This window comes from Vanacampus margaritifer, chromosome 1 (assembly GCF_051991255.1).
Source record: "Vanacampus margaritifer isolate UIUO_Vmar chromosome 1, RoL_Vmar_1.0, whole genome shotgun sequence".
Taxonomy (NCBI): Eukaryota; Metazoa; Chordata; class Actinopteri; order Syngnathiformes; family Syngnathidae; genus Vanacampus; species Vanacampus margaritifer.
The window spans coordinates 25,134,502-25,147,396 of record NC_135432.1 but is presented as its reverse complement, the minus strand read 5'-3'; the positions used below and the strand labels follow the sequence as shown (position 1 = coordinate 25,147,396).

The 12,895-nt window shown below is 38.9% G+C and overlaps 1 protein-coding gene across 13 annotated transcripts in view; it reads left to right on the top strand.

The window, feature by feature from the left end:
- Window positions 1-12,895, top strand: part of LOC144033962 (neural cell adhesion molecule L1-like protein) — a 73,506-nt gene that overhangs the window by 23,182 nt on the left and 37,429 nt on the right. For all 13 annotated transcript variants that reach the window (XM_077542410.1, XM_077542492.1, XM_077542510.1 and 10 more), the window contains exons 2-12: window positions 3,752-3,927; window positions 4,595-4,703; window positions 4,791-4,984; window positions 5,089-5,211; window positions 9,553-9,723; window positions 10,040-10,078; window positions 10,254-10,359; window positions 10,445-10,626; window positions 10,752-10,886; window positions 11,442-11,582; window positions 12,622-12,733. In XM_077542410.1, coding sequence (XP_077398536.1) covers window positions 3,846-3,927; window positions 4,595-4,703; window positions 4,791-4,984; window positions 5,089-5,211; window positions 9,553-9,723; window positions 10,040-10,078; window positions 10,254-10,359; window positions 10,445-10,626; window positions 10,752-10,886; window positions 11,442-11,582; window positions 12,622-12,733 — 1,394 coding nt within the window. In that variant the 5' untranslated portion in view covers window positions 3,752-3,845. The remainder of the gene's footprint in view (window positions 1-3,751; window positions 3,928-4,594; window positions 4,704-4,790; window positions 4,985-5,088; window positions 5,212-9,552; window positions 9,724-10,039; window positions 10,079-10,253; window positions 10,360-10,444; window positions 10,627-10,751; window positions 10,887-11,441; window positions 11,583-12,621; window positions 12,734-12,895) is intronic.

The following is a 12,895-nucleotide window of genomic DNA, read 5'->3' as shown; positions in this document are numbered from 1 at the left end:
CCTATTACTGAGGGCCGTTCTGTAAGCGGCACCCTGTTGGCTCTCCTGGCACCAACCCCTTTTACTATTGTACTGACAATGCATATCTCATCCAAAAGCTGTGTGTGGGGATGCATGTGAGCTCGCGCTTTACAATAGTACAAGACTAAGAATGAAAGCAGCTTACCATGTGAGAAAATGTGTTTACTACATTAGAACAAACATCTAGCTAGCTTTGTTTACCATTTAATCCAGTGGAAGATAATCACAAAAAGTCCGTATAGTATATAATGCTTTCTCAATTTGTTTAATTGATTCGAGATTCAAGCAGCTTACTCTTGAATCGAGTCAACACCAATTACCACATTAGCCTGCATTGCTAAGAACATGCCCACTCACATCTTTACAAGTCGTACTTAGTCGTCGGTGGACATCCAGCCTTCATTCTTCTGATAGCGGGATTAGTTGCAGGGCGAAGCCATTTGGCACTGCCAAGGATGCCGCCACAGACTCAACGCTGTGAGAACTAATCCGTGAAACGCCGGTGGGCTTAAGCCAATTTATAGTCTGATACTTGGATCTAGCCATCGAAGCAGACTGCAGCTCAGCCTTTGTGCCAGTTGGTCTTACCGTAAGCATGCAATGCCACCAGACAGGCTGGCAGGGGGAAAAAAAATAAGGTCATCTGCAGACAAGTGTTCTGCTGCGTTGTTCAGCAGAATCACAACAATAAGGTACATATGATGCTAACTGATTTGTGATGACTGGATTTGTTTTGAATTCATTAAGGCCATACCTACAAGAACATGGCATTTGAATACATCGGTGGACGCAAAAGCTCATATTTAATTCTATAATATTAACAAAATGTAATATATTTTAATAATATAACCAACATTTAAACAGGAATGAGAGACCCATTTTTCCAAACATTTCTCCATATATGAAATTATTTATTTTGTTTAGTTAACTTTAGGGCGGCACGGTGGCGTTCGGGGGTGCAGGGTTTGATTCTGGCTCTGGAATTTACATGTTCTCCCTGTGCCTGTGTGGGTTTACTCCGGGTACTCCAGTTTACTCCCACATTCCAAAAACATGCATGGTAGGCCGATTGACCATTCCAAATTGTCCGTAAGTGTGATTGTGGGTGCAAGTGGTTGTTCGTCTATGTGTGCCCTGCGATTGGCTGGCGACCATTTCAGGGTGTACCCCACCCATTGACAATTTGGATAGGCTCCAGCATGTCCGTGACCCTCGTGAGGATAAGCTGTTAGGAAAGTGGATGGATAGATGGACAGTTAACTTTAAAATCAAGTGTGACATTCAGGAGTAACGCGGTGGTGACATCATTTACCCCCTTTTCTTAAAGTCGCCATTATTATTTTGACCAAGTGTGAAAAGTGGTTTCATTTTGAATGGTGTTATTGAAACAAGAACTACTAACATAGTTTCTATGGTACTTTGTACAAAGGGTGGTGCACATTGAGGAAATAGTGTCACTGGCTTAGAAACCTCAACGTCCAGTAGATGGAGCTGCATTGGAAAATATTTATGGTGTGTGGCAGCAGACACGCACTTTGTATTATGCATTACTCCCACTTATTGCCCAGAATTTTCTGATTATTTTCATTCAGACGAGGTAGACCAGGGTGGCCTTAGCTGAAGAATGTGCTCTATTGAAATCAAAATAATTAATTTTTTTTGTCCGGGTAAAATGGCCGTATTTGTTACAGCCTGGATGAGGGAGATATCAATGATCACTCTGACACAGATGCGTCTTCTCCAGCGGCTAAAGCGAGATTTTTTTATCTTCTGAATATTCACAAAAACACACACATGAACAATACATAGACAGATCTGCATCTAAAGTCTATTATTTCTACCATAAAGTTTCTAAATATGTTCCTACAAAGTACTAATAATTCTTAACACAAATAAGCATTTTAACCGTTTGGCTATCTTTGCATCAGTAGCTGCAACGTACGACCATGTACACTTCACGTGACCTCTTCATAAACAACCAACTATAATGGTCGTGTTTAACTGGCGTATCTAACAAGGGAATATATACGATGATACAGCTTTTACAACATTCAAAATCACATAAGTAGTTCAATACAAACTTTCTAGTGACTCTTTTATTTATGTTAATGCGCAAAAAGTTTTATTTCATACCTGGATGAGGGAGATATCAATGATCACTCGGACACAAATGCGTCTTCTCCAGCGGCTAAAGTGAGAATGAGCATTGCGCCTAGAGCTCCCTCTTCTGCCCTTATCAGACATCACTAGTCGATCGCAAATCACTCTTTTCAAAGAGGCTATACTAGCAGATCAAAGATGACATTGCACAGATATATAGAAATGTTCTCAAATAATCTTAATTATGTTAAACATTTTAAACTCTTTACAAAGACGTTTTTAACACTCTCCATAAGTTCCTAATAAGTCTGTTTATATTCAAATTTGAATCCCTGAATCACTTAATTATCAATTACTGCTTATTTATTACTGAACATATAAAGATAATCTACCACATATTCTTCACCTGTTGCTTTGATATATCCTTTGAGAGTCTTCAAATTTATTTTTGATTGGACTGACATTTTACTTTTCAGTGATGTTGGAGGCGACAAATTATATGTATTTTTTTTACCTTCAAGTCAGAAAAAAACATATGTACATATACCATTTGTATGTAGGTACTTTCATTCCAACACGTTATTTATTGTCTAATGTTATGAACCTATACCATATACTACTTGTACGATAATTTTCACTCATCACCTTGAATCTAATCGTGGGCACCACCATATTGATACATATGAACATATTGTAGCATCATCCACATATGGATCATGAGAGACGTTAGTCAGTAAACTCCGTTTATTGACCACCAAATGAGCTATAATGTATGAAAGCGGACATGAAGAGCACACACAATCTTGTGTTGTCTGCTCCTTAGTCTGACGTCTCCTCCAGCTTTAACCAGTGCTAACAAGTGCCAAGTGAAGTATTTTACAGAAATTTGTTACAGTGTAGATACTCATTTCAATACTACATATATTCATGTTTCTTCATTGACTCTGGTAATAAAGGATATCTGCAAAACAGGGGACCGTATTATACTATACATAAGGATAGAGAATTTTTTTGGACTTTTTTAAGGGTGAATTTTTTTGGGGGGTGGGGGGGGGGGTTGTTATTCACGGAAAATTAGCAGTAATTAATTTTCAAGTTGTATATTGGAATCACATATTTGTCTATTGTTGATTTGTGCTTATGTTCATTGTGTTCTCTTTTCTGAAATTGAGTACAGTATTACTTCAATAGACTCCTTGAGCTAATCCCATTTTTTTTTCTCAAAACACAAATTAATAAAGCACATCATTATTTCCCTGAGGGGAAGCTTATTTGAAGAAAAAAAAAATCAACTGTCTCAAGAAAACTGAATAGATCTTTAATAGGATTTCTCAGGAAAAAAGCCATGAGAAGTATGTGTGACTTGATTAGTTTTTTATGGCATTTAAGTCTTATCGATGTTTTTCTTTTGTTTTCCCTGGCAGCCAGCCATTTTGCATTAATTGCTATTTATAGAGCTGATTTTAAACACTGCTTTCTTGTTCATTTGTGGAGAAACAACTTTTCATCTGGGAGGTTCACTCAGTTCTGCATTTGATTAGATCAGAGGCTTTCACAATGCCATTATCGTACTTTCTCTTCTAAATGAACTAGACTTACCATGACCATGTTTTTAAATGCCGCTCTGCAGGTCTGCTGTGCCTTAGAAAGTCCAAGGATTGCCAATTGATCTTCCTCGACACATATTCCTTAGCTCCTCTGTGTCCACTGACCAGCGGAGGGTGATGAGGCTGGCAGAGAGCCTCCGGCTTGTCCTGCTGCTGGCTCTGAGCACCGAGGCCACAAGTCTCAATATTCCTCCTGAAGGTAGGCGAGTCATTAGAGATCAGCTCGCCATCAGTATTGGTAATACATTAGATGAATCCTTGGTGGGCCACATTGGCTAGCAAGGCCTTCTCTGCTGCTCTGAACAGAATCAGAAGCATTGACCGATTTATACATTTACAAATTCAATTCTAAAATGTGTTCTACGAAATTGTATTTATTTAGTCTCACTCCTCATCTTGTAACATTTCTTTTGGCTTCATTACTTTTAGTATGTGGATGTCTTTTGTTGTCCAATCAGATTTTAGCTTATATGTGCTGTCACGTCAATCTAGTCTGACCTGCAAAATCAGTGGTGGTCAGTGTTGTAATGTAATCAACCATATGATAGGAATGGGACTGTTTTGTTAACGGAAAATATTTCAAATTTGCCTCACAGGTCCAACTAGTAGATGGCCAACAATAACGGGAGCATTTTTCTGTTCCCTGGCGGTCAGGCCAAAACTTGTTCAACTCGAGAAACACCTTTGCCGCGACCTGCACACTTTGATTACATTCATAATCTCTGGAGTATAATGTATATTAGACCATTTTGAAAAAAATATTAGTGTCATGTTATTACGGTCATTAGATTGTACATGTATACTAATGTTGTTTTTGGTTCATATTATGAGTCTTTACATTGCATGTTTCTGTCTTCTAACGACAGTGGGGCAGCTTCCTACTATTACATTTCACACTACAGGGCCCATAATCGCCCTTCCTTACGACAACACTGTGACTATCAGGTGTGAAGCGAGGGGAAACCCTCCCCCAGAGTAAGTGACAATATTTGTATGCTAATATTTAAAAACTGTGAACAGCTCTATAATTTTCAATTCACCACCCTGCCTTTTGTTTTGCAGATACAGATGGACGAAAGATGACCTCGACTTTATCCCTCCGCAGCCTGCAACAATCAGAAGTGACCGACTTGCTACAGATGGTACTTTTGTGCTTCAAAACAAAAGCCTTGCTCGATTCCAGGGTAAATATCGATGCTACGCTTCCAACAAGCTGGGAACCGCCATGACGGAGACAATTGAGCTGATAGTACCTAGTAAGTAACTGTAAAAGCTGAACTGTTATTACCAACTGCAGACAAATGTTTGTCATGATAAATTGTTTGTTTTTTAATTATTTGCTTCCTCTCTCTTTGGTTAGGTATGCCAAAATTTCCAAAGGAGACAAGCGAACCAATTGTTGTTGAGCAGGGAGAACCTTTCGTCCTGGAGTGTAACCCTCCGGAAGGCGTTCCCCCAAGAAAGATCCACTGGATGTCCATTGGTATGCTAACAGTTATGTCATTTACTCGATTATGAGCTTGTGCGCAACTCAATGAGCTATCTACCTTTACAAAGGTAATAATGCTCAGTTTTTGTTGACAAGTAATTCACAATTGTTCATTATTGTGTTAGTGATGCTTCACAAGTTATACCTTATTGTACTTAGCTGTCTACATTTACACTACAGGCAAATGCAACCTAAATCAGATTTTTTATTTTGCCCATATGTGACCAACATTTGATTTTTCTATGATAGTCTGAACGGCTCATTTCAGATTTTTTTTTCCAAATCTGACCTGGGTCACTTTCATACGTGGTTCTAGGTCGTATACATATTGTTTTTTTTTTGCTGTTGTTGTTTTGATTTTGTTTTTTGCAATGCAGCCTCAGTCTGAAACGGACAGGTCACACCCCTATATGTTATCAAAAGCCTGGGCGGGCAAGAGCACTTGTGAGATTATTGACGATTGTATGAAAATCTGCAAAGTTGGGTTGAGTAACAGTGTTGACTTTTTGAATACAATGATCATGTAACGTCATCTGTAGTAGACATCTCCATGAAATGAGGAGATCGAAAAGCCTCACCTCACCACATTGCTCCTCTGTAGCTATGAGATGATGGCTATTTACTCCCTGTGGAAAATTACGAACATCCGGACATTTCTGATATTTCCGCACCTTGCATGGCGAAAACAAACACTGTATGCTTGCAACTAGTATAAAAACCATGCAGATTAGTGATAGCAGTCAAATGACATTCAATAACATTTTGAAATCAAAATAATCCTCACAGATCAAATTACAAGGATCCAAAGTACAATGGTTTTCAATGGCTCTTTCACCAAATTAATGTTGCAGTTGAGGAAGTCGGATTGATCCCACTTGGATTGTCCCACTTCCGACCAGATGGCTGATTACATTAAATTGTTTGTTCTGGTTAATGCAGTCAGTCCAAATCACGTTGAGTAATGTGGTGTTACTTACTTCGATTAACTAAATTAATTTTATATTTAATAAAGAGATAAATATTTTTCCAATTGTATCAATTATGTTTTGCCATTCACTGTCTGTGTCTCTATTGTCGAGTGATGTCAGATTGAAACTGGTTGGTGATGTTAGGGTCCTTTTTTTTCCCTGATCTCTAAGTTCAAAGGGCCGTTCCCGCATTAAGACCCGCAGTGCGATCATAGCCAATAACAACAACAATAACAAGATTTTAGTTACCTCAAATGCAGTGACAAATTGTGGTGTTTTTGCCTGGTTAGGCGCTATGAATGAGTCAAGTGGTTTCATGAGAGACTAGAGAGTCAAAAATATTGGGAAATGCTCTCAGCATAAAACCGTACAGTGGTACACTGCAAACTACCACAGCAAAAACAAACTTATTGTTTAATTAAAATGTCTTTGACAGTTTCAGTCAAAATGGAACATCATTGCCTATGTACAAGTAAAATATGTTCTAAAGCTCTTGTATAGGATATGATCATGCAGAGTGAATGAATGCGAGTATTTGTCATATTCCGGCTAATTTGCACAAGCAAAAACCAGGCAAAAAGGGGTTTGTCATAATTCTCATATATAGTAGCTGCTGGGAAACCTTTTCAGTGGGTTCGTTGTGGCCTTTGTCCTAATGTTTGAAACCAAGACAATAGAAGGTAGTTGATGCAGAGAATGCTCTACCTGATGTTTGAATTGTGGTGTGTGTTTGCATAAGGTTACACTGTATTGACAAAAGCAGTGGGAAACCTGACCGATAGCCATTTAGAAAGCGAAAATGGAAGAAAATGTGGAGTTGATGCCTCATTTGCAGCTATAACAGCATCTAATCTTCTGGGAAGACTTTTTACTAGATGCTTGAGTTTTTGTCTGTGGGATGTAGGACTGGAGAACGGAGGCCTCTTGTGCCCACCAACTCTGTTGTGGTTTATAGGGGTCGTCCACCCCAAAGTCATCCAAGCATGCCTTTCTAGAAGTCGCTGTGTGCAGCAGGCAAAGAATAGGGCCTATCTCAAACTGTTAACGCAAAATTGGAATTATTGCATACAATTGTCCAAAATAGGTGCCGCTCAAGACTTTTTAACTGGATATCAGAGCAGCCTTCAAACTCTTTGTGAAGCAAACAAAGATCCTCACTTGAGTTTACCTCACATTGTGTTTTCCAACCTCTGCCAAAACAGAGTGATTTGTTGAGCAAAAGGTGACCTCTGTTTTTCCCTAAGAGGACTAAGCTAAGTGTCTGCCTCTCAAAACACCCTCAAACAGATGACAGAAAGTCAGAACTCAAAAGAAGTGCTCGCTGTGCTTTTCTTTTATATACGACCCAAATGCATAAGAATAGATGCTCAGTTCACCCAAGTGCCATGGAACATAACTCTGTACTCAAAGTGTTTTACGAGTTTGCTTTGTGTATTGACTTAAGCAATGACTTAAGGCTATGCTTTAAATGAGACTGTAAATGAAGCTTCAGTGACCCGAGACATTAATAATAGGTCTGTGCAAACCAGCAGTTCACTGGTTCCATTCAAGTACACTTTCCATTGAAGACAAGTATAAGACTACATTATACAAACCCCAAATTTCAACCCGCCAAAAAAGTGGGGCAATATTTGTAACACTAATACAATACAGAGGCATTAAAGTCACCCAACACTCCATTAGGTACACCCTAATGCAAGCGTTGCATCGAAATAATTGGTCATACAGAATTATTTTGGAATGACAATTGGAGGCGTTATTCATATTTTCCTTCTCATTAGCAAATTATACTGTGCAGTTCTACATCCACTGCGACCAACAATTACTATGTTGTTTACCTATTAAACTATCATTGTGTATCGGTTTTCTGGTAGTGTCAGTAAATGTACAGATTTGTTTGCAGATTCATCAAATTCAGACCATTGGGTTTGCAAAACTATTCATCTGAATTCAGAGGACGTGTTCGGATATATGTTCTGAAGACCATGCACTACACTGAGAGTGCGTAAATTCGGAGAGTCAAAGTGCGCTCTGCTCCCATTAATTTTCAAACGCACCACTCGGCTACTTGTGTTTTGTTCACAACTCGGCTTAGTAGTAATTAATCAACTGGCTAGCCCACACTGCTAGCTAACATCAACGTTAGCCAACCTATCACCCACCACCTTAAGAAAAGCTCCAAGCGCCACTAAACCCCAAACTTCCGCAAAAAAAGTTTGTAACTTACCAACTTGAGAATTGCCCACGGCACACAAATGGTGAATCACAATGTCTATATCCCGTCAGGCCACACGCCTTGCAGTTGATAGTACCGTTTACATCTTCTACTGCCCAATACACTGGCGCACCCAGTGCGAGCACTGGCACTCCGTTCTTGGTGCACTTTGAATTTCCAAGTGGTCGGAGTGAACCAGTACACGCTTGGTGTGTATTTCAGAACTTGCCCAGAATCCACAATTTGGACTCGGCAGAACAGAAAATAATATAAATTTTTGTTCAGTGTTTGTGGCATTGCTTTTTTTTGTTTCCCTTTGCAGGGTTGATGTAGTTTTAACTTTTGCAGTAGATTTAGTGACAGTTGTTTTCCGAAGTAATATAATATATATAAAGTGTTTAGTAGGTAGTAAAAATTTTCGTGAGGGTCAACGCCATCGTTCATGCATCACCTGGTGACGGGCAGCGCGATCAACCAAATACAAACACGTTAAACTATAGCCCTGTCTCGAAAATTAAGATGCGCCTGTTTTTGCGGCAAGTGCAGTCTACATTCTGTAAACAAACTGTCAGGTTTGTTGGAGGCACGGCAGCTTCGTGTGCCTGCACTATGATGAAGTTACACCCGTGTTTACGTTTGCGAATGCAAATCTACCAAAATATCTCCCAAAATGTCGATTTTAAGCGAAGCCCATCTAACAGGGTTAAAGATTAAAAGCTTTCAAGTGACACATCACTTGCATACAAGTAATTTTAATTCAACACACTTATGCAGACAAAATGTGTTTAAAAATTAAATAAATAAAAATTGGATTTAGAGGAAAAAGCATTCAACTTGCATGCGTGTCATGTGTTTATTGATACAAGAAAAAAAAAAGCATTTCCCTCTTTCTCTTCATTGTTGTCAAACAAAGCTGAGTAGTACCTAGAAAAGACTTCTGAAAATTGTATGTTATAAATGTTTTTTTTTTTTTGTTCTTTAATATTTTGAATCCATGCTTTTCGAAGGTGAATGAGCCTGTGAAATTGTCAAAATGTTTATGGTGATCATTCCACAATGTTTGTGCAGCATATCTATAAATAAAGTTGAATTGAGTAGTTTTGTTTTGGCATCAGTATCATGTCATTAAGAGAAACTTGCACTGTTTTTCAGGTCTGCAGCACATTGAGCAGGATGAGAGGGTTTCCATGGGCACTGATGGCAGCCTGTACTTCTCTCATGCCTTACAGAAAGACAGTCGTCAGGACTACTGCTGCTTTGCCGACTTTCTCCGCATTCGCACAATCGTCCAGAAGCCCGCGATGGCAGTTGAGGTCAAGCCATGTAGGTGTATTGGCGTTCAATCAAAAAGTACACTACTCTAGGAGACATCTCTGAACTGGTACTAGGAAAAAACTCATTCTGACAAAGTGTTTGAACATAGGACCGTTTTTTGCAGGTATTTTAATTGCCTATAGTTAACTTTTTTTTCTTTTTTTTTACTGCATGCATACCAAAATGCAGTGCTTGTCCAGTCTAGTTTATGCAGTAGACTTTAGGGTGTGTGATATTGTCAGGGTGTGCAGCTATCACAAAAACTTGTGATAGCTGCTTAAACTACTGTATATTCTGCTCACAATGTTTTTTTTTTCCATTGCAGGGACTCCAGAGTATGAATCTGCTAACATCAATGATGCCAGTGAGTGATCCCCCTGCCTCCTTTCTTCTTTTCCCAGAAAAATATAGATGTTTCATATCAGCGCTACTTTTGAAAATATGAAACAGTGCAACTGGGAGTTGTAAATAGCTTTTACTGATATGAGCATTGATAGCAATAATGCATAAAAGTGAGTGGCGTTCTATTGTGGTGGCAGGCCCCCCTGTGAGAACACCCAGCCTTCTGCTGCCCTCTGGTGTCCAGACAGAGAAAGTGCTGTTGAAAGGAGCAGAACTACAGCTTGAGTGTGTACCGGGAGGAAAGTAAGCGCTAGTTCTGATTAATTCCTGATGATATTTAGCTTCATATTCTCGACTGCTCATAACATCTAAATGTATCATGTTGCAGCCCCACTCCGAAGATAGAATGGATGAAGATGGGAGACAAGCTTACCACTCGAGCAAAATTTGACAACTTTGGAAAATTATTGACCATTGCTGCAATAGAGGAAAGTGATGAAGGCAAATACATGTGCTTAGCCAAGAACTCAGCTGGGCAGGCTGTCCACTACTTTGACGTAATAGTAGAAGGTTAGTCAACATCAGGTGCTCATTATGCATGAAGCACACAGTGGGCACTTTTGTTTTGACTCATCGTGATAACAGTTGATTTAACACCAAGCAAATACAACATTTCTTTTCTCTCCATCTCCCAGAGCCTCCAAAGTGGCTGACAGAGCCGCCTGGCAGCCAGCTGACCGTGATCGGCACTGATGTGCACATCAAGTGCTCGGTCAGCGGGAAACCGCAACCTGACATAATGTGGAGGAAGAATGGACACATTTTTGAAGGTGGGTGATGGAAAGTCATGTTTTCATGCATTTGTTTGCACATCAGTCATTCTTGTCAAACAGAGAGTTCAAGATGACAAGCAAGCACTCTACTGTATTTTTCTTACAGCACAAGAGACAAGTTTGACTCTTGAAAAAGAATGACACCCTATAGACACTAGTAGTACCATAAAAACTTAAATGTTCAAGGCAGCTACTTCCAACTGAGTAGAACAAATTTAGGGAAGTTCCTCTTTTATGTTCCAGCATCTGTACCCCAGTGCAATGCTTGGTTGAGTTTGGTGTGCAAGAACTTGGGCATCCTGACCTGAACCCTACTAAACACAACTCAGCTCAACTAGACAGAGTACAAATGTTTGTCAGGATGAAAGGACAAACATTGCTGTAGAAAGTTTTTCCAAAGGTGCCGGTAGCTGTTACAGCTGAAAAGGGGGCAGCAATTCCGTATTTTAGAAGTGCAATGGCCATGCGATCAAATATTTTAATCCATAATCATAATGGTTGAGATTTGATCAGAATGATTTTTTTAACATAATTTAGTCTTTCTTTTTTCAGATGACCCCTTGAACAATAAACGAGTGCTCGATGACACACTGGTGCTGCACAATGCCATGCCAGATGACAGCGGCGTATACCAGTGCGAAGCAACCAACAGACATGGCGTGGTTCTTGGCAACATTAACATCATGGTCATGAGTGAGTAGGCTGCGTAAAAAAAAGAGATCACAATCGATCACAATAATAATCATATTTCTTCACCAAGTATGTTGAAAAAAAAAATGTCTCCTTTCTTTGGTGTCTCTTAATATGTTGGCAAAAATCCACTATATGTATAAATACCTGGAGAGTAGACAAATATATAGATTTAACAATTTATATATTATATATAAAACATGTACAGATACAAACAAAGTCCTTATGAAAATAAATAAATTGCAATAATGCAGATATGATCAAAACTTTGCAAATGTGTACATGAGATCAATACAATACACGATAAAAACCTACTGTAATTAGACATGACAAGACATGTTTTGACACAGGTAATGTAACAAGTTTATTTTTGCTGTGCATATATGCTTTAATTTGAGACTTGAAAAATGAATACCTCAATAAAGAGCATTATTACATCATAAGATGGGGTTACCTTAGCTTATGTTATAAAGGCAGATTTACTTTTATTACACTTTTGTGCCAAGGACTCACTAATTTGCATCCAATTTGAAATTGGCTCTAGAAACATTGTATTCTTTTTTTCTTTTCTTTTCTTTTTAAATGTGCCCTTCACTTTGCTTTAGTAGCTTTTGTACTTTGCCTTCAAGTTTTTTCTTCTTTTTTTTTCAAGATTCAGTTCTGTGTTAAAATCTATTAACATACATTTTTGACAGCTCAACTGTTTTGTTTCCACTTTTTACATACTTTGTAATGATGTTCTTTTACTCTTTACGTAATTGTTTATCATTGCTGCTTTGAAACAACAATCCCGTTTTTACATGAAAAGATTCACACTGTATATTTCTCATGAATGTGAGTCACGCTTTCTTGGGGCGGATAGTCAAATGCTGTGCATGGCGGTATTAAAGTGCCAGTAAAACATAATTGTTTCAGTTTTTAAACAATATTCTAAGTCTGGGAAAACAAAGACAAATGAAAGTTGCCTCAAGATGACTGATGAATGCATTTTTTTTATTTTAGAAATGAAGACTCGATTAGTAATTTTCTTATTCACTTGTAGATATGGCTCCTCTGATCCTGACCGAGGACTACCGTGAGTACGCAGTGATACGTGGTGAAGACGTGACCATGAACTGCAGTGCTTTCGGCTCGCCACCTCCCACTATCTCTTGGTAAGAAGCACGGGACTGTTGGTGAGAAATTTCACAGAAATTGCACAGAAGAACCTGACACATCATGTGGCACGATTTTTTTGGGGGGGTGCGGGGGTGTCTTAGTCACAAATAAACACATCAGCGAGTGTGACTAAGGAAAAAAAGTGCCAAACTGCAGCA